The sequence below is a fragment of the Necator americanus genome, chromosome III (assembly GCF_031761385.1).
Source record: "Necator americanus strain Aroian chromosome III, whole genome shotgun sequence".
Lineage (NCBI taxonomy): Eukaryota > Metazoa > Nematoda > Chromadorea > Rhabditida > Ancylostomatidae > Necator > Necator americanus.
The window spans coordinates 33,552,772-33,577,597 of record NC_087373.1 but is presented as its reverse complement, the minus strand read 5'-3'; the positions used below and the strand labels follow the sequence as shown (position 1 = coordinate 33,577,597).

General features: G+C 41.3%; 1 protein-coding gene across 3 annotated transcripts; it reads left to right on the top strand.

Annotated features, from left to right (window-relative positions):
* Positions 1-7,747: 7,747 nt before the first annotated feature.
* RB195_011810 (uncharacterized protein) lies at positions 7,748-24,643 on the top strand (the record flags this gene model as incomplete). 3 transcript variants are annotated; one of them, XM_064193386.1, is made up of 25 exons in its annotated part: positions 7,748-7,846; positions 9,860-10,003; positions 10,385-10,526; positions 11,472-11,613; positions 11,678-11,825; positions 12,262-12,381; positions 12,800-12,938; positions 17,483-17,560; positions 18,818-19,039; positions 19,149-19,276; positions 20,187-20,274; positions 20,591-20,658; positions 21,007-21,108; positions 21,177-21,305; positions 21,366-21,399; positions 21,460-21,540; positions 21,601-21,656; positions 22,084-22,234; positions 23,657-23,748; positions 23,807-23,891; positions 23,944-24,047; positions 24,107-24,190; positions 24,343-24,392; positions 24,441-24,498; positions 24,584-24,643. In XM_064193386.1, the coding sequence occupies 25 exons, from the start codon at positions 7,748-7,750 to the stop codon at positions 24,641-24,643; spliced, it is 2,604 nt and encodes an 867-aa protein (XP_064050968.1). The 3 variants fall into 3 exon arrangements, with proteins under 3 accessions (XP_064050968.1, XP_064050967.1, XP_064050969.1); XM_064193385.1 differs by lacking the exon at positions 17,483-17,560; XM_064193384.1 differs by lacking the exons at positions 17,483-17,560; positions 24,441-24,498; positions 24,584-24,643 and having other exon boundaries at positions 21,366-21,540; positions 24,343-24,420.
* Between the last annotated feature and the right edge of the window lie 183 nt (positions 24,644-24,826).

Below are 24,826 nucleotides of genomic sequence, written 5' to 3'. Positions count from 1 at the left end.
GAATATGCAAGAATACTAATAGTCAGATGATTCGTTAAAGAGAACTGTATTTTTGCAGCATTCTGATTCTTTCTATAATGTTTCCTAGTCTATATTGTATTGTATATTATATTGCTATAATCACACATCAACAAATCCAAATTTAAAGCTAATTAGCTACTTAAAGACTACATGAGCGCCGTTTAGTTCAGTCCTTTTCTATCTACCTTTCACATGGGATGGTACATAGGATTAGTCACGTGCCAAACATCAATGTCTAGTAGTAATCACGTGTTAATAGTTTTATTTAGTATTTGGTATAACCTTGTTGTGTTGTTTTAATTTTCTTGACTTTTATATCACTGTGTCTTATGTCGTTTCAGCATCAAACTTCTTTTTTTTCTCCTGCCCAATTCTATGGGTGAAGTTCATCACTGAAATCCTTGCCCGGTCAATTTTTTAGATACGCGTTCAGGTACATGATTAGCTACTGTATCTCTGTGACGTCCAAAAACTGGTTCATATGATTAAGTCGACGTGATTATTCCTATATCTACATATACGGTTAGTGCTGTTGATTACTTAAATTACGTGCACGTTTTCTATGTGACAATTCTTCTTTTTTTTTGCCATACACTGACTGCGTTTTTAATTCTCATAATCGCCAAAATATTCAATTGATACTCACACGTTATTCGACACATCTGCTGAATCTACACGTTTTTTGGGTGGTACGCTGAGCAAGATTGTTCCCTGGTCAGCTATCTGAGTTTATCTCCGTTCTGCCTAACCTGCCGTGTTTTTGTTGTCGCTCAATTTAATTTTATTTATACTATATCTGTTTACTCGCTTGTATCATCAATGAAGATTGACTCATCGTTCTTGGTTGTTTTTTTTTTGTTTTTAAAGGAAGCAGAAGGGATCCGTAGAGATTTAGAATTTATTTCCACAACTTTAACGATTCCTGATTGTATTTAGGCGGAAATAGAATATAATCCGGAAAATATAAGTCAGCTTGGATTTTGCAGGGCTAAATCAACTGTACGATTTTGAAAGCGAAAAGATCGAAGTTCGATCGATTTAGCATCCGGGTGACCCCTAAATTCAGTTGTAAATGCTCATGCCGTGGTGGCGCGCGTTATCAGTGGGCAAAGGGATATGGGCTGGAAAGGAATCCTTGTGCCTTCATGGCAAGAACGCCTATGAGGATGAGGTCCCGTGCGGAGCTTCCGGATTGGAAGAAGGCGCACAGCGATCAGGTGAGATTTCTTATTGCCGGGCTTTCGATATCGTTTGTACAGTTACACCGTTTTCCCATCCCTCTTTCCGGGGAACCAGGACACATGGAGAGTATTTGTTTGTGCATATGGATTCGGGCTTTTTTCGCGGATGCGCAGGGAGCATCGCTAATCGGACGGACAGTGACAGCCTTTCATCCTGCGCTTCATTTCCGGTCACTGATCCGCTTGTTTAATTAACGCAAGTAGAGGCATTTGTTCACATGATTCATATACAGGGAATCGCGTCGGACGAAAGGAAAGAGGGTGAGGGGTATGCTTAATTAATCAAAAACCCCCTAATAAATTGAATACTTCCTGGTAAGGTTGTATTTTTGTTTGAGACCCATTCGCTCCGATACAGAATAAAAGAATAAGAAATCAAAGTGAGGATCTCGTCCAGTGGACGATCCGACGGTATTTCACAGAAATCCACCCGTAATTGTGGTTTATCCTTTACCACGGCTGATATTCTTTATAGACGGCAGATGCTCAGGAAATGTGTTTGAACTTTTCGTCGATAGTCATAGTGGGACCTATCCTTGATGGGAAGACTTGGATTAGAGCGCGACAACTTAGACGAGTTTTTTCGGGAATTTCAAACTTTATTGGGAGATTGGTCTTTAGTGCGAGGTGTTATAGGGCTGGGCGCAGAGGGCGAACCGACTGCGCTACACCGCCTCCTGTAGTTATCAGCTGAGCCATTTTTTCGGACCGCTAGGTATCGATAGGTCCGAAAAAAATGGCTCAGCTGGTAACTGCTCCGGACTTCATCCTCCACACAGTTTTCCCGCAATACCTCAACATTTTTTCCCGTCACTTTTGAAAATTCCTGCAAACAAAAATTGTGCAGACTTGGCTCCTCCGGAAAACAACCAGAGAACAAACTGGTACACGGAAGGAGAACTATTCTATACGAGCACTGTCTCAATGACTTCAGGGGAATTGGTATAGTTGGGTCAAAACGACCTGATGCGGTTGGTACAGCTGCATAAGCGGTTGCGCTGGGAGCGACGCGGTTCAACAGGCGGTTGCGATCGGCGCGGGCAGCAAGGACGAGTAGGGCTAGCGAGGGTCCCGCTCTATCATCTAGCGATGATAGTCACTTATCGTGACCTCACTGCAACTCAAGTAATTTATGGGTGTGGCCCGCTTGTGCTAGCTGTTGCTTGGTGTGCTTCATATACTTCGCCTTCATTGCTCACGAGTGGTCGTCAAGTTGTTGGAGTAAACATTCACTGAATCACCTATTTATTCATCGAAACGATTCGGGCAATGATCCCAAGTCTCGGCATCCCACACATTTTGCAAAATTTTCGCAAAATGGGATGTGAAAATACAAAATGGGATATGAAAAATGCAAAGTCTCACAGAATATGAAACAGTGACGAATGAATGCATTTTGTGCAAACTTTTGCTGTAGATTGAGAAGGTTGGGCAGCGCTGTATTCAAGGACGACACGACTCGGCGAAGGTATGGGCAACCGCGTCAGGGAATAATACCAGCCCGCCGATTAAAGACATCACTCCACGAATCTGAGGTGGTACGGATTTCAGGTGGAGTATTGGTATACGGGATAGGAGACTATGGAGAGGGGAGTGATTCCGTCCATTTCTTCCTAATTCCCGTAAAAAAAACGGCCCGGAAGATACGGCTTCAGGCGTTTTGGCGCACTATTTTCTACAGGGAGTTGGACTGCAGCGCGCCTGCCTTGTACGGCGCCGCATCTTCCGGGCCGTTTTCTACGGCAATTAGGAAGAAATGGACGGAATCACCCCCCTCTCCATAGTCTCCCATCCCGTTTGCGAATACTCCACCTGAAATCTGCACCACCTCAGATTCGTGGGGTGATGCCTTTAAGTCAACCACGCCACCTAGAGCATATTCATCGATTCCTGTAGAAAACGTGCTAAAGACTTGTGAACAGTATAGGTCACATATTTGATCATGTTTAAGTAAACGTTTGGTCAGGTGGGTGCAGGTCCTTGTGCGCATCAAACTCGTATTCGTTAAAGGCATCACCCCACGGATCTGAGGTGGTGCAGATTTTAGGTGGAGAATTCTTATAAGGGATAGTAGATTATGGAGAGAAGGGTGATTCACTCCATTCCTTCCTAATTACCTTAAAAAACGGCCCGGAAGATGCGGCGCCGCAGAAGGCTGGCGCGCTCCAGGCGAACTCCTTGTAGATGCGCCAGAACGCTCGAAGCCGTATCTTCCGGGCCGTTTTCTACGACGACTAGGAAGAAATGGACGGAATTACTCTTCTCCCCATAATCTACTACGCCGTATACGAATACTCCATCTGAAATCCGTACCACCTCAGATTCGTGAGGTGATGCCTTTAACGCACTAAACAAACTAGTAAACAAAGTGAACAACACATATTTTCATTCATTCACTTGCCTGTTTTCAATTCGCAAAGTTCCTCAGTGTTAAACTATGATGACCACTCGGATATCCTAGTCATTTGCAAGTTCACATCTTGTAAGATTCATGTTATATGAATAGCCTACTCTTTTCAATATATTGAAAAAAACTTCAAATTTCATCGCTCATTCCCCATTCTCGGCGTTTTGGTAACATTATGAGACGCGAACAAGCTTCGGTGCACAATCTAGAAGATGTGTCTATGCAAGAAATTGCCGTTGGTACATTATTTGTCGGCGGAGCGCGATTTCGTTGGCGGAAGTTTCAGTAAGTTTCCAGTCAGAGCGAACAGTGTAGGGATTCAACTTCCGAACGGTATCAATTTATTCTGGTTTAAAGGCATCACCACACGAATCTGAGGTGGTGCGGATTTCAGGTGGAGTATTCGTATACGGGATAGTAGATTATGGAGAGGGGGGTGATTCCGTCTATTTCTTCCTAATTGCCGTAAAAAAGGGCTCGGAAGATACGGCTTCGGGCATTCTGGCGCACTATTTTCTACAAGGAGTTCGACTGGAGCGCGCCAGCCTTGTGCACGCGCCGCATCTTACGTTTTTTGCGGCAACTAGGAAGAAATGGACGGAATCACCTCCCTCTCCATAATCTACTAACCGGTGTACGAACACTACACCTGAAATCCGTACCACCTCAGATTTCAGGTGGAGTATTCGTATACGGCATGGGAGACTACGGAGAGGGGGGTGATTCCGTCCATTTCTTGCTGATTGCCGTAAAAAACGGCACGGAAGATGCGGCGCCGCACAAGACTGGCGCGTTCCAATCGCACCTCCTGTACAAAATGGTGCGCCAAAACGAATGAAGCCGTATCTTCCGGGCCGTTTTTACGGCAATTAGGAAGAAATGGACGGAATCACCCCCCTCTCCGTAGTCTCCCATCCTGTATACGAATACTCCATCTGAAATCTGCACCACCTCAGATTTGTGGGGTGATGCCTTTAAGGTGACCAATAGTAGAACACCAATGGAATAAAAATACCGACTTGATCATCGACTGGCCCCCGCAATTCATTGTATAGGCCAATACCAAAGACCTCAACGATTACGAATTCCAGTAAAACGCGTTGGCGCATCCCAAGTGGATTGATACGCCAGTGACTTTATCCTTTTTTATAGTAGAACACTTCTTCTTTGTGGGTTATATGGATTGTAAACGAGCATTGATGAAAGCTTTATTTGACAATGAGTGGAAAAAGCAGTCCTTTCTTTTTTCGGATTTCGGCGGTTTCCAGATCATTCTACCATGGCAGGTTTCGAAAATTGAAACGAACTGCGGCATAACAATCATTAAGGCGGGAGTGAGCGCCATTACAGCAGTACAATCAACATAGCGGGTATTTGACATCACTCTATAACAATATGGTAAAACAATGTCATACTGTAACAACGAAGTCCCATTATAGTAGAAAATAAAGTGCGACTAGACTTGTTTACAATATCAAACATAAATGACACTCATGACATTTGAAAATATCGATTGGATAGTGGATTTTGAAATATAAAAGTGAAGTCAAATTCACTGGCGTATCAATCCACTTAGGATGTGTGCGCGTAAGTTTGATGGTTCACGATAATTTGGGATTTTGTACCCAAGACGGGAAACGGTGGTTCAGTGGTTTATCAAAAGAAGAGCAATGAAGTTAAGAGCACGCATCCTTGCCATATGGTCGGCAAAGAGAGGGCAGTATAGCAACACACATTACAAATTATCAATTATCATGGTCCGAGATCGGAACAGGATGCGCCAACGCGTTTTTCTGGAATTCGTAATCGTTGAGGTTTTGGAACGTAGGTTGGCCCATACTATGACTTGCGGGGCCAGCCGATGATCAAGTCATTGCTTTTATCCTCCCAGATAGGTCTGGTACCAATTAATCGACCCCGGAGCGATGAAGGGCTTGGTTTGCACTAGGGCAGTTTCGAAACATCGACCTTGTGGTTACAACGGACCTCTCACCTACTGCACTACACCTGGCCCGATTCTGAAATATATCCTTGTAAAAGCCATGAATAACAAATATTCAACTATTGCTGTCATTTTCTGAGAGCTCATCATGATTACCGCTCACGTACGGCAGCGGGCAACTTCTGAATGATGGTCAATGTCTGAGAATCGCTTCTCCACCGTTCTCATTACAGTACAACAATCAATCAATATGGCGGCTATCTGCCATCACTCCACACAACATTACTCCGTAGTCCTTCACGGCTATACTAATCGCACTGAAATATCCATAAAATATCGGAAATGGATCAGGGACACCCTCCAAATCAACCAATTACTGATCTTCTAAGCTTCTATGTAGTTGTTTGTTGGCGCAAAGTCGAATGAACTACTACTGTATCGAGGTGACTTCGTCATCATCAAATTCATCACCTTCTTCAAAGAAATCGTGAACCTCTCTCTGGACTTTGCCCGAGAAGCCCTGGAATAACACTTTGCAATCTTGAGAACTACAGAGATAATTTTTCCCGAAGATAGGATAAGTCACGTTCGACGTTCACCCTTTCAGGCCGGAAGAAGGCGATATTGCCGAAACGTAAGCCACGAATAAAGGATTATAACAACCTCGTGTCCGGCTCAGTTAAAGAAAGCAAATACTGAAGCACAGCCAGGTCGAGGTTTACTGGAAGTTGTACATGGAGTGTTCCCAAAGAATTCGGTTGTGATTTGTTACGAGTGCAGATGACGTGACAACTCGTCACACAACAGCTTCGGTTCGCTTCAATGTTTCCTTAACGAACAGCCAGCTCTACATGCACTGGTTTGTTCTTTCCGCTCCGCCGTGTTTTCCGTCACATCACGTCAAACTGCCTGTTCTCCTGTGTTTGTGTCGTCGTCTCACACCTCAGCGGTACGACGTGACGACGACGATCGATCGCACCGCGGGCTTTGCGTGATGGTGGTGGTCGCGGCGGCGAGTGTTTGTGTGGTGTGTCTGTGTGTGTGTGTGTGATGTGCGACGTGCACATCCGCGTACAATCGTTTTTTCCCTACCCAAATACGCCTCGTCTACTTACGACGTCGATGCGCAGATGACGTCGTCATCACCCCGTTAACATCGACATCATTTTGACGGGACGGAGTGCATTCTGAATGTTCGAGCAATCAGAATACATTCGACATTAGAAAATCAGCGTTCGCCCGTGACGCTCGGAACGTCGACACACCATCGTTGCGAACGTTTCGCGCCGTTAATCACGGGTGTTAGGTGTAGCGTCGTAACTAGAGTAGATCATAATGGTACAGTACCTTATATCAACATCGTGTTCATTTCATTATGAACAAGATTTCTCTATTCTGATGCACTACGGATATTTAAAGATCGTTTATGAAAAAAGAATATTGGAGGAGCCCTTGGTTTTTTCCCCCTTTCAAACAGACTGGTAAACTTATCGCGCTCTAATTCACTCCTCCGTTTTGCAGTTGCAAATGTAGAGTTTAGGTTAGATTTTTTCTTAAGATGCAGGGATTTTGCTCTGAATAGAACAACATTTCAATGCTATAGTAGTACTTATAAGATTAAGAACCCTCAGAAATCTCATGACGGGAATTGCGCTCCGATAAGCACAAGATTTCTGAACTGAAGCGAGGATTTGCATCGAAGCTGTTATTGCAGAGTTCTCCATCTTTTGAGTAGCAAAATTACTGTTATTACTACTTATTACTACTAATTATAAATTATTATTACTACTACTAAATTACATGACTACTACTTTAAGTAAATGGCGAACAAAATGACACTGCAATAAAGAAACGAAGCATTCTTGCAGACTTCGCACACTTCTCTTGAATAATAACTGGTTTTTTTGGTTTCGAATTATGAAATATATAGTAAACTATATATATTGTGCCAGGAGATGTCTTGAGGATTAAAACTCTTGCGGAGTTTTCTTTTTTCTCCCGATTTAGCTCCCATTTAAGCCGACTCTATCCAATGTAATCATACACTTTGCTCCGAAGCTTTTCCTTTCTGAAATTTTTCGAAAAAATTTCTCAGGAATGTGAGTTGTTTAGGGTCTCCCTTTCTGACGTCGTCTCATGGCCGACGTCTTACCAGAAGCCGAAGAATTCGGCCACGATATTCCCATGGATCCTGTAATGCAACGCGAAGGAAGCGAGCATTCCGATGAAGTGGAGGTGAGCAAAATTTCATGTACGTGTGTGTGCAGTTACGGACTTGGTGATGAGTCAAATAAATCGTTAGCAGTTAGTACTAAGCGTGGACGGTGTAATGCTGATGAATAGTATGTACGGTGCTGAATATGTATACTGTATACGTAGCACTGTATAGCGTCTAGAATGTATGTAGTGTTACTCATATCTAAACTAAATTCCCTGAGGGAGGCCCCGCCCACTGAGGCGATGTTAGCGCTTGGGAAGTTCAAAAATGAACAACTGCCTAGCCTCTAACTAATGCTGAAAAGGAGTAGATTGATAGAAGTTTAGGAAATCGGAACTCAAATGATTCTGAGCACTTCTTTTTTTGTAATCGAAGAGAAAAACACTTCGAGAACCAGTAGGTGCTGTAAGAACTTGAACTTGGCAAAATATAATGGGAATCACGCCGATACTGTTTCCTTATTTGTGTATTCGAGCGCATTCTGCTTCTAATTTTCTTAGTTATTATTGATTTAACCTTGACAAATTGTAATATGTCCCAATTGGGCTTAAGGTAGAGAGATCTATATACATCGAAGTTTCAAGAAATCGCAGTTCAAAAGATTTGACCCTGAACGATTCAGACAGTTGATTCTGATGATGTTGTCATTTGCTGAAAAACATAGTTTCATGACGAAGCAAACAATTTTCTCCACCTATGTCACGTTATTGACGTTGAAACATTAAAGGCATAATGAATGGAGATCGTAGCTAGTTTTACCAGTAGTTTCATCGACATATAGAATATACAGCATGAAATCGATGCGATGTCGTGTTAAGCATACGATTATTCCGTTATAAGACTGCCCAAATCAGGAACAAATTGAAATCCATGTTTGTCATCAAATCATCCCAATCCGATTTTTTTTTCTCACGCCCAACACTCACATTTTTAGCTCTTGACATCTCTGGTAGGCTTAATTTCCAGTGATTTTGTGGTCTCATTTTGAGAGATATGTCTTCGTCTTCATACTTCTCGAACAATTTCAACAATTGGTAGTTATTCTAGCTTAGAAACGTTTATAGATCGAATTACGTCGTCTTTTTAGTAGATGAACAGTGTGCTGATGGGAGATTTATGTCGGAGTGTAAGTGCATTTAAACGTGTTGGGAGTGGTCACGGTTGATGATTTAGTGGGACTCGTTACGGTTACTCATGACACGTTGATACGGTTTCATGAAATTTCAACTATCGCCCTCTCACATGGGAAATACAGAAAGACATCTGACAGTTAACAACTATTTTTGTGCTCTATGGACGTTTTCATGTACAAGCCAAAGAGAGCGCGATTAAGTCGCCCCTCCCAGCTATCTTAGCATCACTAAGGTCTTCGCTTCCTTATCACATCATCTCTGTTTATCCACTATGTTGCTCTGAAGTGTAGAACAGTGGATATCGGTGATGTAGATCAGTGCATTTGCACTTCATAATGCACATGATAGTTCCACAGTTCCTCTCATATGCGTAGGTAATGTATCCGGAAGTGTGAACGTCTCTTCTTCCCAATTTCTTCTGTTTTCTTTGTTCTACAAGAAGCCACCGAATTTCCAAGTCCATTACTAGTAGCATTACGTTTCTTTCTTTTAAAAGTTCTATTTTTATATGGTACCCATGTTGTATTGTTTTGTCCTAACTCTAAGCCTTACAATTATTACTTGTTTAGGTGTTCTTCTCTCCAAGAAAAAAGGTAAAGGTTGTCAAAATTGGTTATAGGCTGATTTTTTAACCCTCTTTTTAACCCTTTTTTTAATCCTCCACTAGTCTGCTCCGCAAAAGAGGAACACATTGGTTGCTGTGAGCGTTTGAACTTTCCCGATCATTAGTTGACGACAAGAGAAAGTTTATATTTCAGTAAAATTTATAATTTGGCTTAAAAGGCTTTGCTTTCGTAGAGGATGAGCCTACTGGATCACCACCTTTCTCACAGAAATAAAAAAATGACTGGTGTTAGGTTCATCAAGATTTAACGCTTTTGACCTATCGACTTACAGCTCAGCGAAGCCCATGATTCTGAAGACCACCCTGATGACGCAGGTGAGGACGAGGATCCGGCGGAGTGCTTCAGCCACGAGAGTGATCCACGCCCGACAGAGCCTGAACAACTTGGAGAACCTTCTACGGAACACCCATCACTGGTGAGCTTTCAAGACTTTTGATGTTTTTACATATATGTATTACTTTTGATACTGTATGTAATATTAAAAGAAGTAGTGTCTTGTGGGCGTTTACATGTCATATATAGTATTATATATGTATATATTACTGTAATTACAACTTGTTTCGATTCAATTTGGTTCACAGTTTCGGTCTCTACATTTGTTAATGAAAGCACCACGAACTGTTTTTCTGAGAATGATGGCTGACAACCACATGATCCTTCACAATCCGCTTATAATAAAAAAATATTAATATTTTTCTCTAAAACATTCGGAGATTTTCGAAGATTATTTCAATATTCAACACCGACAAAAAGAAAAGTAATGAAAAGTACAATAACGAAGCACAATCTGCAATAGGCCAAGTCCAACTTCGACTGGGATGCGTACCTTCGTGAACAAAATGCTGAACCGGCTCCACGAGAATGCTTCTTTCAACCGGACAAACCTTCTGAGAACAAGTTTCAAATCGGCAAGAAGTTGATGATTGCTGATCCAAGAGGTATGATTTTGCTAAGTTTGGGATTTATCATTAAAATGGAGATATTGGGTCGTTTGTCTCGGGTTCCTTGACCACATATTCAGAAGTATTTTATGATTCTCGCATCATAATAGACTCTATTAGGAAACTGTTGTTACGAAGAGAAAGAATGTGTGAATAACGCTAAAGACAACCGAATTCCTAACTTGATTTCCAAATTGCTCGGGAAATAAGGTACAAGTTCACAGTTTTTTTTTTCTTGTTAAAACCCAGTGACAGCGCAGGAGAAGGCGGCGTGATGGCTAGTCAGTTTTTGCGAGAATATTTGTCTCAAGTTTGACAGGAATGAAAGACTACAAACGACCCCCCCCTCTCATTCTTTGTTTTTCATTTTTGTTTCTGTGCATGTTTTTAATTGTTTAATTTTACGACCACTATCGTTTCTTACTATTTTTTTTTTCTTTGGGAGCTATTACACATTATACATTTTTGGTTCTCTTTCTTTGTTTTCTTTATTCTTCTTCGATTTGTATTAATGCGACAGAGTGCTGTAACACACGGTCTTCTTTTGCTTAAAGGCATCATCCTACGAATCTGGGGTGGTACGGGTTTCAGCCAGGTAATGCCTATACGGTTGGTGCCTCTGTGGTTGCGCATTGCAACAGAAGCCGTCGTAAGAAACTGCGTTCCGCGGTAGTCCGTTTACACTGATACAGGGAGAGATGATCGGAATCACCCTTCCCACAATCCACGCTCCCGTATAGGCATTACCCATCTGAAACCCGTACCCCCGTAAGCCTATCTTCTCTCTGCTATTTCTTAATTGAAGGGACGTTGTATGTGAACTCCTTAAGCACCGACTACAACTCCACGTTGCGAAAAAAATGCTCCACCAGATCGAAACCTATCGCACTCCCCAGTCATAACTTCGAATCAAGGTGTTAGTTCGGTAATCGTTTTTTCTAGGTCCATCCGGTTCAAGTGCTATGTTCTGTCTTGGGACAGTCGTCAACGTTTACAAGTTGTGGTTGTGTGTCCGTCTCGAAGGCCTGGACAACTCACACGAAAAGTGGATATTTTGTGACGACGAGTCCATCCAACCTATTGGGTAATTTAACACGAAAGCTACTTTTAGTTTTGTCATCCCTTCTTGTGACACTTGTCGCTTTTAGAGACAGCGCCGAAGATCACATGAAACTAAACCCTCCGATTGGTTTCATTCATCATCACGGTACATTTCCTAAGTTCCTGGAACAACATTTGAAACCTGATGATGAGACAGGAGAGACTATGCTTTGCCCAGCCGAATGGTTTCTACCGGTAAGAGAAATAAAGTAACGAAAAAAGAAAAGAAAAAGTGGATACAAAATCACGTAGCTTAAATTATTAGAGTCAGCCCATTCATTTCGATGTGGCCAAACTGTACTGCTGAAGAACTGCAGAACAGTAACTCTGAGTGAGTAGTCGATGTCATTCGAGTTCACGAGGAACTTTTGTCAGTCACGTTACTTCGTGTATCAACCTTTGTATTGTATCAATGTACAGATAAGAGACATTGCTTTTGAAAAAAATCAACATTTACAAATTCACTTAACCTTAACCTTGATTAAGTTAAGCAAAGCATGAACTGGTTAGTTTGACCCGAATGAGAGTCTCCTTCTTGTTATTATCATGTTGTTAGCACTAGTGGACCTTTTAATAACACATGAATTTTTACATACATAGCAGATTAGAGGAGAGTACAATTTCCTTCCAGATCTCAGAAAGTCTTCGACCTGCACGTAACTTCTTCCAAGTCGGTCAAAAAGTCGAAGCAATTGATCAGAGGAGTTTCAATGGGAAAACATGTCCTGCTACTATTGTGGATACTTCAAAGGTAAGCTATACGCTTGATTTGGAAGTAATAAGACTCTATTTCTCTCTTTCCTTTTTAAATGACTTCCAAGAGAAGTGTATCTTTGATTATTTGGTTTGAAACGATAGTAAAAAAGGCGAATCCGAGCTTGATGTCATTCATGACTGAAATATTCTTAGTGAATATTATCTCAAGAAACAAATGATTTGTAAAGCTTTCGACAACGGTGAGGAGGGTCCTCACCATTCCTTTTTCATGTTCTGATGTTGTCGAGTTCACGGCTTCAGTCATTTCCATATTTCCACTTTCATTAGCAAATCGTGGTCAAGTTTTGGATCATAGCGCAGCTTCTGCGATATGACCCATGAGAAAGTTCGCATTCACATCCCAGGAAAACGAAGTTCGCAGAGTCATTAGAAGATCATTCTAGTAATTTCAGACCCAAATTCAAATCCATTTCGATGGTTGGAACAACGGATATGACATCAAGGAGCCTTACTATACACGATTTGTGATGCCCGTAGGATGGTCTCAACGGAACGGAATCGAAATCAGTCCACCGAAGTCTGGAGGGAAAAGTGTGTTTTCTTGGTGTAATTGTACCAAACCGAGAATATATCAGGGCATAAACGACGTGAAGCACGTACACAAATCGCGTACGCAGCTTTTCTCAAGGCGCATCGGTGGAGCGTTACGGCTACGAGTGTGGTGAAAGCCTTGCTGCATCGCCCATCGCCGTTTCGAGCGCGTACGCAAATGCACCGCAACTACACTAGTGAATCATGTCGTTTTGACCCGACTATACCAAATGCTGGTACAGTGATTGGGATCAAAGCGGACCCTCGTTAGCGTTACTTTCGCTTATCGCTTTAGTCTAGACGAAGCGATGGTCTTACTCTGAGTCCAATCGTTAACTCCACCGCGCTTCTTTGAGCGGAGCGCAGCGGTTGAGATCAAGCGGCGATCCTCGCCAGTAGCACTCATCGCTGCAGTCTGGGTCTGTCGCTGAGTCTCTACCGCGCCCTTCGAGCACGACTGTTTGCGCATCAGCACCAGGATTGATAATTTTGATTTGAATCTATGAGTGGATTTAAAACAAAAAAAAAGCGTTTGAGTTTGCTTAAAATCCCAAGTGACAGTTGTATATTCTAATGGTCGTGATAAAATCCGCACTACTCCGTAACTCGTATTATAGTGTAGTCGTACCGGAAGTTCCGCGATCTGCATGCTCGTTCCATTCCTCCAAGAATCTCTTATGTACGCAAGGAGGACCATTCAAAGGCTTTTCCATAGCTTTGCCGCGCTGCACCATATGGCATGAAGGATAAGAGGGCAGTACGGGCAAAAGCTTCCTCTTCCCCATATGGAGCGGTGAAGCAAAAAAGCGCATTTAAATCCGACACTCAGAAGTTTACCACTTCGAAAATTATGCGTGAGATACACTGTAAAGTGTGTGCATCCGCAAAAACACAAAGACGGTTCCAACATCAGAAATCATTTGTACCAATTGTCATATCATTTGTATACAAAAGGAGCTACGAAATAGTCCAGAAAGCTAGCTTGCTACTGAGATCCATTGCGTAAGTTACGAATATATGGATATAGACAGGGATGATGTCCGACCAACTTGGTTAGGAACAACCCCACTCAGGTACTAGTCTACACCCGAACTATATATTTGCACACAGAGACTCCAACATCGTTAGTTTCATGATACGCCGCCTTTAAAGGCACCATACCTCGAACCTGATGATTCCGGGGTCTCTTCACGAAAAAATAGGGCCAACGGTGTAGAATAGGAGTACGAGTGTTCACAACCAACTTCCCATAATCATACGGCAAAAATAGCGTAGGAAACCGCCTACAAGTTTGAATTTTCCTCCATACGAGGCACCTCGCAGTGCACCACCACTGCACACGCGCTTCGTTCGCGAGCAGGCAGGCGATAATCGTAGAGATTTCCCGAACAGCTTATTCAAATAAAAGGAATGGATAGCTTATTGAGAGAACCGGTACGTGCACAAAGGTGATGTTATAAGGTGCTTTGTAGGAGATTTCGTACAAGAAGCTCGTCTCCCACGCCCCTTTTCAAGACGTTTAGTGCGAATTCAGCCTAATTACGCTCATACTCGCGAGGAATTTAAATGTCTTTAAAGGCAGAGTACTACGAAATTGATGATGTTGAGATCTCTCTTGGACACTATAGGGTTCGAGATGTAGATTAGGAGTATTACCGTATATGACCAATCCCCTAATCGTTCTGTAAAATAGCATGAGAAACTTCTACGATACCTTATAGCGCGCCACCCTCATACACACTCCACGAGTCATTTCCCTCGGCGTTTTTTTTTTTCAGGACGATTAGGGAAAATTGAGTGTTAATACGTAATCTACACCTTGACGCATGTATTTTTTTCCATGAGAGATCCCACCATAGTCAGTTTCGAGTTATGCAGCCTTCAACTCGTCGCCACAACGATAAGCTGCAATTAAAAAACGTTTTGTACATGTGTAATTGTGCAAAAATCAAGTATTTTAAGGGGAAAAATCTTTAGATTCACGAAAAGTCAGCGGATAGACGGTTAAGTGGTTTTTAGAAGACGTCATAGTCTAAGAATTATATTTGTGTATTATACTTCCAATTAACTACTTAATTCACTTAATTGTATAACAATGCAGCAATGAACGGCTCGCTTTGCACTGGGCTTCGAAGCCGCCCTAGTGCAAACCAAGCCTTTCATCCCTCCAGGGTCGATAAATTTGTACCAGACTTGTCTGAGAGAATAAAAAAACTGACTTGATCATCGGCTGCCATCCGCAAGTCATTGTATAGGCCAACACGCGTTCCAAAACCTCAACGATTACGAATTCCAGAAAAACGCGTTGGCGCATCTTAAGTGGATTGATATGTCAGTGACTTCATTTTCCTTCTTCTTTTTAATTGTATAACTAGAATAACATATATGGGCTGGTGTGGCGCAGTAAGTCAGAGGTCCGTTATGGCCTCGTGGTCGATGGTTCGAAACCGCCCTACTGCAAACCAAGCGTTTCATCCCTCCAGGGTCGATAAATTGGTACCAGACTTGTCTAGGAGGAGAAAAAAAAAGTGAATTGATCATCGGCTGCCCCCCGCAAGTCATTTTAGAGGCCAACACGTGTTCCAAAACCTCAACAATCACAGATGCGTTGGCGCATCCCAAGTGGATTGATATGCTAGTGACTTTATCCTTTATGACTTTAATAACAAATAAATATCCTCTTATCGTATAATAATTATATACCGGATAACTAATAAAGTGTGCCCCGTTACGAAGGACCTGGTTGCTCTGTTGTGGCGTAGGTGCAATTTCCACATACCAGCTCTCCGTGACCTTCGCGCACATTGGCGTGCAATAAAATGCCGATTTTCAACTCGTGGGATTCTATCGCTGACATTTCATTTGGAATGTGCAGTGCATCTTTTCATTTCTTTCCTACATTTGTAAATCTGTGCTCATATTCCATATATTCCGGTCATTCTTTCCTTCTGTTATGTTTCATTTCTGAAAATCGAGCTTGTTTTTGCCGTTCCTAGATTGTGTTCGAATGAATCAGGAATAGTTGGTTTCTTTTTTAAAAGTTAAAGGATAAAGTCACTTTCGTATCAATCCGGTTGGGATCCGCCAACGCGTTTTATTGCAATTCGTAATCGCTGAGGTTTTGGAACGAGTATTGGCCTATACAATGACTTGCGGGAGCCAGTAGATGATTAAGTCAGTGTTTTTACCCTCTCAGACAAGTCTGGTACCAATTTATCGACCACACAGGTATGAAAGGCTTGCTCTGGACTAGAGCGGCTTCGAACCATCGACCGTGTGGCTACTACGGACCCCTAACCGACTCCGCCATACCCGTCCGTTTCTATTTGTAGACGAGATTAATTGACTACATTACAATTTCATTCATGCACATTTCAGAATTATCTATCCTTGAGAGGGTTGCAGTCTGTAGTATTCCGAAAAATTTGAGAGACTCACTGTTTGATAGCCATGGCTAAGTTCTGCGCTGCAAAAGAAAGCAACTTTAGATTTCGTCACTTCGAGCAGTTTTGGCGCTTCGTTAATACCCTAATGGATTGTCGAGCATCCATTCGGATAAGTCGATGAATCAGCAATTCTGCTTCTGAAATTGTTAAAACGAGTTGAACGAGCACATTTCAATCTCAGTATTTCATTCCTAGCGAACGTCGTTCCTTAACCAAGTTCTAATAAGTTTCTATCTTATCCTCCTCTTTTAGGAATTCCTCTTTTAAGGTTTCTTCAGATCCGCATCACAATATTAATATTAAGTCAAAAACCGAACAAAGCTGCCTTATTCCCGAGTGCATGGAAATTTCCTGGAGTCCATAACTGAGCTACAACTTCACTTGATGAATATAAACATAGAATGAGGACGGAATATCGCACGTGATCATAGCAGCCCGCAAGTGTGAACGCATTTCAATCACTGTATCCGAACGATACAAACAAATCCAGCCACTTCATCTGCGATGCGTGTGCTGATTCTAGTAGGGTCCCAAAGTGAATTCATTTTCTGCAGTGTTTTGTGCTGTGATTTCAAGTTGAAAGAACGAATTGAGAATGATAGAACTGAATTCATACGCATAGATGGGATAGTCAGAGCTGGTGCTCTGATCCCCTTCACTTTTGAACGGTTGGGGAAGGGACCTCCTTCACTTTTATGCGGTTGGCAAAATTATCCCCTTCACTTTTTTGCAGTTGGCGAAAGGACCCCTTTCACTTCTTTCACTTGAGCTGCACCCCGTGAGCTATACCCTCTTCACCTGAGGCGGATCCGGCTTCTCCCTATCGCACCTATGTTCATACGGAAAGTGTGAGAGCATCCATTAGAGTTCCCTAGGATTGTGTAACAAACAGTGAGCTTTCAGGAAGAATCTGGGAGTTCAGTGGTCAATGTTAACAACTGATCACTTCAGAACACCAGAAAGAACGTGAAATACATGAAAATGCTAGCTTTGTTAATGAAGTACGCGTTAACAAGTGGAATATTGATAACGGCTGCTACATGCCTGCAAAGCCCTCCACTTCATTAATGTAATTGCGTGTACTTGTGAACACTTAAGCTCCATCTCGCTCATTAAAGTTCCAACGATTATTGTCACTGCTGTTGGCGCTACCGTTTTCGAATAATATAATGCTCCGTAAGTCTTTATATCGTGTCGATCGATTCAAAACCACTTGATTTGTGGTGCAATTGCGTAAGTGGTTGCGCTGGAACGGCTGAGTTTTCGCTATCTTTTTGTAGAGTTGTAGAGCTATATATCAAGTACTCGACTGCAAATCGTAATCGCATTTTCCGTACCATCCTGGAAAAAGGCAAATACTGTTCAGATAAAAATATGATTACAAGCATCTATTTACATCTGCTCATTTTTTTTTTGGATAAAACAACTCATAGGTACTAAAATTCGTTAATTCTTTTCAGTAAAGAATCTAAATAGTTCATGAGACCATACGTGGGCCAAATCTGTAAGTGGAGGGGTCCTGCCGCGCACACATTTGCAGTACACGTCAAGTAGTTTTGATCCGATTATAAGTGATGATAAAGTACCGCGATACCATGTTGTGGTTTCTCGGGAGTTTAAACTGGACTTATATACAGCACAGTACAAGGTAGTACAGTACAAATAGTCGTACGAGTACAAAGAGTAGTTGTTTTTATTCAATATCCAGTTTTCCTTCTGCTCTTGGCATTTGATCTGAACATTCCGCTTATAGATTTGGTCCACGTATGATCTTGAGGACTATTTAGACTCTTTACTAAAAGTTAACGAATTTTAGTACTTATGAGTTGTTTTATCAAAAAACTTGAGCGGATGTGAACGTACGCTTGTATTCAGATCTGTATCTGAACAGTATTTGCTTTTGTACAGGACGGTACAAGAAATACGATTACGATTTGAAGTCGAGTACTAAATATATATACAGAATTGTTGCTAGATACAGTACACAATACTCCTTGTTTGATCCTGACCGTGTTTATCTTTTAGTCGTAAAAAAAGAGTTAGCCGGGGTTTTTTGAAGAGGAATTGGATGGATTCGTTTACTGATATCTTGTAGGAAATAACAACTCATACTCATCGCTTCGATTCTGATTCATTCTGATTTCGGGAAGAGAAACATATTTCGCGGTATTTTCAGCTGACATTTATATGATAATTGCGAAAATAAGGAAATGTGTCCCGGATTTGTGATCTTTCTTTCTGATCTTCCCACTCAATATCGACATTCTCATATAGAGTTGATCTACTACATGTCAATAGATAATACTAGGTGCTACATGTGTTTCTTTCTCGGTTTCTTTTTCGAGAATACAGATATGTTTGCTCAGAATGCGTTTAGAATAATATATCGAGCATGTTCATTTTGTGGGTCCTGACATCGTTTGTTAATTCCAGGCAAACCGACGCCAACTACGGTAACACGACAACCTCCGGCAGCAGATCAACCGAAACCGAAACATCGACCGAACGTCACGAAATCAGCGCATCGATCATCGTTTTCTGGACATCATCATCCTTCCTCCTCTTCTTCCACTTCTTCTTCCTCAAAGCATGTTATCCGATTATCCGACATGCATGTAAATCCATTACAGAGTATCAGAAGAGGGAGACCTAACAGTGAGTAAAGTTCTTCTTAGATTAGTTTCGCTCGATAATCTCTTTGTGGTATGTAGGAATTTTCTTCACTTTATTTTATGCTGAAATATATGAAATAACCTTACTCCAGAACGTCCATCTTCCTCGAAAAGTGGCACAGCGACACCACCATTAAAGAAAGGCGCAGAAGGAAGCTCGATGCGTAGTTCGTCGTCGTCGTCTACGGGTACTACGAATTCTACAAAGTTTACGTATGATGTGGGTTTTTTTAAATGAAAAAACACTTGGGTAAAGTGTCGTTTAGGGAGGAGGGGGGCACTCATTGGCGCCTTATTTCCCAAAGCTCTAACTTACTTTTTTCTCTTAGTAACTTAGGTTAACATGCCGTAGATCTTCTAAGGCTAATGCCTAAGCCTTAGGAGCCCGATTGATTTGATTATTTACTTCGAGAGATAGTGGGGCCATTGAGTGCCTCTCCCCCCAACAACACTTTATCCGAATACTTTTTTTCACGTTTTTGATGACGATTTAGCTTTTTTTTTATCAATTATTGGAATAGGAGTAGTGAAATTTAAAATGTTAGGTAGTCTGGGAGGTTTTTGCGTATCATGTACAAAATTTGTGGAGTACGGATAAACAATCAGTACCCCCAAAGCTTTCTAATAACAAGAAAAAAATTCATCACTTTTTTTTGTTGAGTCTTGAATACAGCCAGGGAAAAAAACTTTTTATAACCTTTGAGTTCGCCCCGCATCCACTGTAGTAATTCTTGCATTCGTTCCATGAAGTTGCTATACGATACTGCGAACGCTGTTCGATAATTTGAATGAGGACAGGTTTCGATAGGCGAAATGTTTCAGATTTCCCTGTTTTATGACTTGATGTTGTCCTATTTCTCGTGTACGTGCACTCGATAGAGCCAGCGTACAGGAGATATCTTTATTTCAAATCAATTTTCTTCATTTTCGTCTTTTTTCCTTGTAGAGTTGAACGTTTTTGCTTTCTTAGAGCTTAGTCAGTGTTCAGCATTGTTAACGAACACCTCTTCTTAATGGATAGTTCTTTGGTCCTGTGACTATCAGTATTAAAAATTATTTCGGCTTTCTTCTTACACTTGTTTCTTCTGCTTTTGATTTACTTGACAGTATGTGAATATTATTTCTTATAGAAATCATCTCCTCTCATCAGTACGGATAGACTACGAGCAACTATGCAACAAACACGATCTGAGCACTCCGTCGAAGATAAAGTGAAGGGTTGGTTTTCTAGAAATGTTGATATTAAAATAATTAAAGTTTAAGTGCTGTTTATTGCTTTATGCTTTATCGTTATTTCTCTTTATGAGGTGGGGGTATCCATGGGAACCTTCGATTAACTAGTAAAAACTAATACCGAAAAAAGGGAGAAGCTCACCTTTTGCTGTGATGTACCTGTGCCTGCAAGTCTGCTATTCAAGCTTGTTGTTACTTCGTTATTTAGCCAATGTAATATTTGAAAATAGTCATATTTGTAGTAATATTTTATATGTTTATATGTTTATTTGTTATATGACGTTTACTTTACCCATTGCAGATCTACTTATGAACGCTCAAGTTGAACAACAAAGGCTTGCCAAACAACTGTCACAACCTCCGTCATCGGTATATTTTACACATTGGTTTCACTTTAGTATTTGCGACTTAATTGATTCCGCAATTGTTTTTACACAGCTAAAAACACACAAACATATTGGGTAGAAGAGGGTACCTTTGAAGTAACAGACCAGCAGTAATTACAGAAATCCGGTATGAAAAGTTGCGGTCAGAGTCTAATTGTTGCGTTCAAGTGTATCCCAAAGGTTATTCGGCCGGGTATTTTCGTTTATGTATTCCAACGAGTTTCTACGCGGCTTCGAGTACATAAACGGAATAGTAGGCTCTGAATATGAATACCATTTTTGCAATTGACGACCTAACGTCATGCTTGAACAAATGTAAATTTGATTTTAGTATTTGTCTGGTGCATCGAAGTCGATTCGAGGCCCACCACCACTGCCGAATTCACGCCAGCAAGCTGGACGTAATCTTGACGCACAATATGCTGCCATCAAAGTGAGTAACTGTTCGTATGTGTCGTAAGTTATTTTCAATCGTCTTTAGTCTATTATTTTTCTTTAAAGAATGAAGCTGAAGAGGTCGTTTCTTCCACGACAACTTCTATCGACACTACTCATTCTGGTCTACGTCCTTTGGTGCCGCGTCCATCCTCTTCACAAAATACCCGTGATTTGGCTAAAGTAGTTGGACAGGTGCGTTGGTTTGCTTGAACTTCTTCGAAATCATTGTGTCACTGTTAAAATAAGTTTCAGATTCGTCAAAAGGTTGAGATAGAGGAACGGCGAGGTGAGTCTCCAGCTCCATCAACATCTGCTGTGACACCACCAACGCAAGCACCGTCTCCAGCTCCACCTGCAACTACTCAGCAGAGGTCACATGATATTTTGCTATTAACCAAGGACGAAATTCCATTGAAAGAGAGAATTAGTATGTTGACTTAACGTGGTTTGAGTCGCTTCTAGCTACATTTGTTTTTACGCTTTTCAGTGACAGTGTACGTCAATTATTCATGTCGCCTCGGGCCATTCTTAGATCCCAGCATGGTCAGTTTTTGGATCATCGGATATTTCAGTTTTTGAGCTCAAGTCTATAGCGCCCTTCTCAAATTGTTTAATCGATTGGTTCCCTTTCGATTAGGGCAGGTTGATGTCGTTTTTCAACCTGATTTCACTTCTTAGGCCCCGGTATACCTACAATAGCCTTGCTCTTATTAGTAGGGCCGTAAAAATCAGAGTTCAGGTTAGAGAGGGGTTCCCGTTGAAGATTGTTGGAATTATTAAAACAGTTGGAGCGGCAATGCTGGCTTTTTTCTTTTGTCGTCGGTCATCATTTCAGTAAGAGAGAGCGAAATGCGCATTGATCCATTACTGTTAACTATTTTCCTTTTTTCCTCAAATATGAGAGCGTTGGGCGCTTGATTATATGTGATTTTTTGTGCACTTTCTCGGTGAACGATCTTTTTTTTTCAAGGTGGCAGGAATACGACGCCAATTCGGACCGTTTGCTACTCACCATGCCTTGAGAGAAGCTGTGCAGCAGGTGCTGAACTGCTCCAAAGATGATGGTGTCGTGTTGAATCTTGTGCAACCTGCAGCCGTTACGCAGATTCTTTCTGTTACAGGTATGATGTTGATTTTTTGGAGAAATGAGACACGATATTATAAAAATGACTAGCAAGTAGTTGATAGTAGAATTCAGCTGAAAAAGTGTGTCCGTGTTATGTGTTTTACATGTGTTTTTGTTGAGAGAAGTAACCATCATCATCAACAACAGATTTGTAGTGATTTATCGACTATCCGAACAAGTGGAGTACCGATTTGTCTTGAAATAGCTATTTTATTTTAAAAATCACTTTAAAAGAGTATATTTTCTTGAGACTACCAATTTTGGGAACAGTGACGGTAGCCTTTTGAAGACGAACGAGAATTTTTGTGTAGTAATCTTAACCTCAGTTTGATTTCTCTTTCTTTTCATTTTTTATTAGCCAATTTCACTTTTAGTTCAACTCGTTAAATTTTCAGTAGCTGGCTTTTTTTTTTTGAAGAATCTGTAAGAAGAATTTGTCTCTAGGTTGTACCCATTATTTGGGACATTTTTGCGACTGCTGCTGCATAGAGGCTAAGTGTAGAAATATGAACGAGTAATACCGCTTTCAAGGAAAATCAGAGAGTAATGGACTAGATAAATTATAGATGTTGCTGAAGCGTAGACGTCTCAATGAAGATGTACACAGAAATCGTGGAAACTGCCTAAACAACTGCTGTTTGGAAGTCTCAGTCCCCTCGTTTTCGGGCCAAAATTGGCAGCGCGCCTTGATCGAACTTGCACTCTTGGAATTGCATGTGGCCTTTAAATGAGTGCAGCTGTTTTTTTCAAGGTTGGCTTTTATGCGTGCTCCGCAATTCCAGTGCACTCTCGCAGCATAGAACTACCACTGCAAAGCTTGCTTTAATGCAGTGGATTTTTGATGCCTCAATTCTTTTGGTATGCAACTTACTGGATTATGCTTTTTATGAAAGCAGACGTCCGTTGACGTTGCAGCAGTGAGAAAAGCGTTTAATAGTTGTTTTTTTTTGGTGCTCTTCCTCGTTATAGTTTATTTTGCTCATTTTACACTTATTCTTCCTATATATGGTAACCCCCCCCCATGAGATGCACTGGACAAGAACCATCTCCTATGTTGGTGTTGTGGAAACATATAGTTCAAATCTTCTCGCTCAGGCCTATTAACTTAATTGCGCATGAGAATTCGGCAACTGACCTTGAATGGCCACAAAGAATGTTAATGTGCTAGTTCTCTTCTTCGAATGTGGGTGTGACAGGAATGCGAATGGTGCAGAATTTCTGTGGCTGTGAATAATAAAACGCTTTATAAAACTACCACAAATATTTGGATACCAAAGAAATGAGAAGGAGCGGCTACTTTTGCTAAATCTTCAGGCGATAAATTTGTCCGAGTGTCAGGTGGCTAATCATAGAGGGAAAGTTTCCATAGTTTGGAGATTTAGGAGTACGCAAGGACTTCTAATTTTTAGCTTTGCAGCTCATTGCGGAGGCACTCCACGATCTCGCTTCATTCCCTGCGTTAAAAGTTCCGCTGATGCCTGGAACTATATCAAACAGCTTCTTAAGAAGGTATTTGTGGGCTCCCCACTCATATTTGCTTGAATTTTCTACTTATGGGAACTTCCAGATGAAAATTTGTGAGAACTTCTATTCGAGTTCACCAGATCCATGTCCAAATTGCGCTCCTGGGAACGATATGAGCATAGAACAAGGTGTTCTTGATTTCTGACTGTAACATTTCTTGATATGAATTTACCTTTGTAGTTGTTGCCACATCGCCACCTATAAAACATTGGACAATCCATAAAGTTGCCACTGAATTACGTAAGCTGCTTGACGAAACGATGGTGACGAAGTTTGTAGAGCAGGTAGTGATGTTGTTGCGTATGGAAAGATGAATAGATAAATCTGCTAATTTATCTGTCAGCAAATTGATGGCCGCTCGTTAGGATTGCTAACTACGGAACTGCTAATGAGCCATATGGGGCTCACGCTAGGACCGGCTCTAAAAGTGAGTTCAGAACTTTATTTTTCTTTTTATGATTAAATAATGGTTTTGTTGATATTGCGATTTTGTCCTCTATTGGTTATCCTCTTTTTTGAATCATACATTTCAATTCAACAATTTGGAGTCATTCTTGACAATAAATAGCCTATTTTCAGGTCATCGATTTTGTCAGCTCAGTGCGAAAAGCTCAGGAACATCAGCGATCGTGCGCTCAAGAAATGCGTAAAGAGTGATGGACTGACTTTAAAAAAAGAAAGAAAAAGTGCATTTGGTGGACTTTGGACCACTTTGGTCCGTATGTGAAAAATACGGTAGATTCCAGCTTCTGACTTTGAAATCAGTTTATTCTATGCAATAGTCCTGCTGCCAGTACTCAAGGCAAACTATCTCATTCAGGATCGATGTCAACAATTTAGTTGTTCGGTAATGCTGTTGTTATCCGTGATATGTTCATAGTGGCAGGGTTTTCGAATCCTATTGTATCTAAAGAGTATTTTGGTTGTTTGTTAGTTTTGAATGTATAGAGTTTTCTTTATCGGTAAGTGATCATGCATTCCCTGTGTCAATATAGCGAGGTTTCCATCTACCATAAGGGCTTAAAGGTTAGTGTTGCGGTTTACTATCTCATTCGTGCCTAGA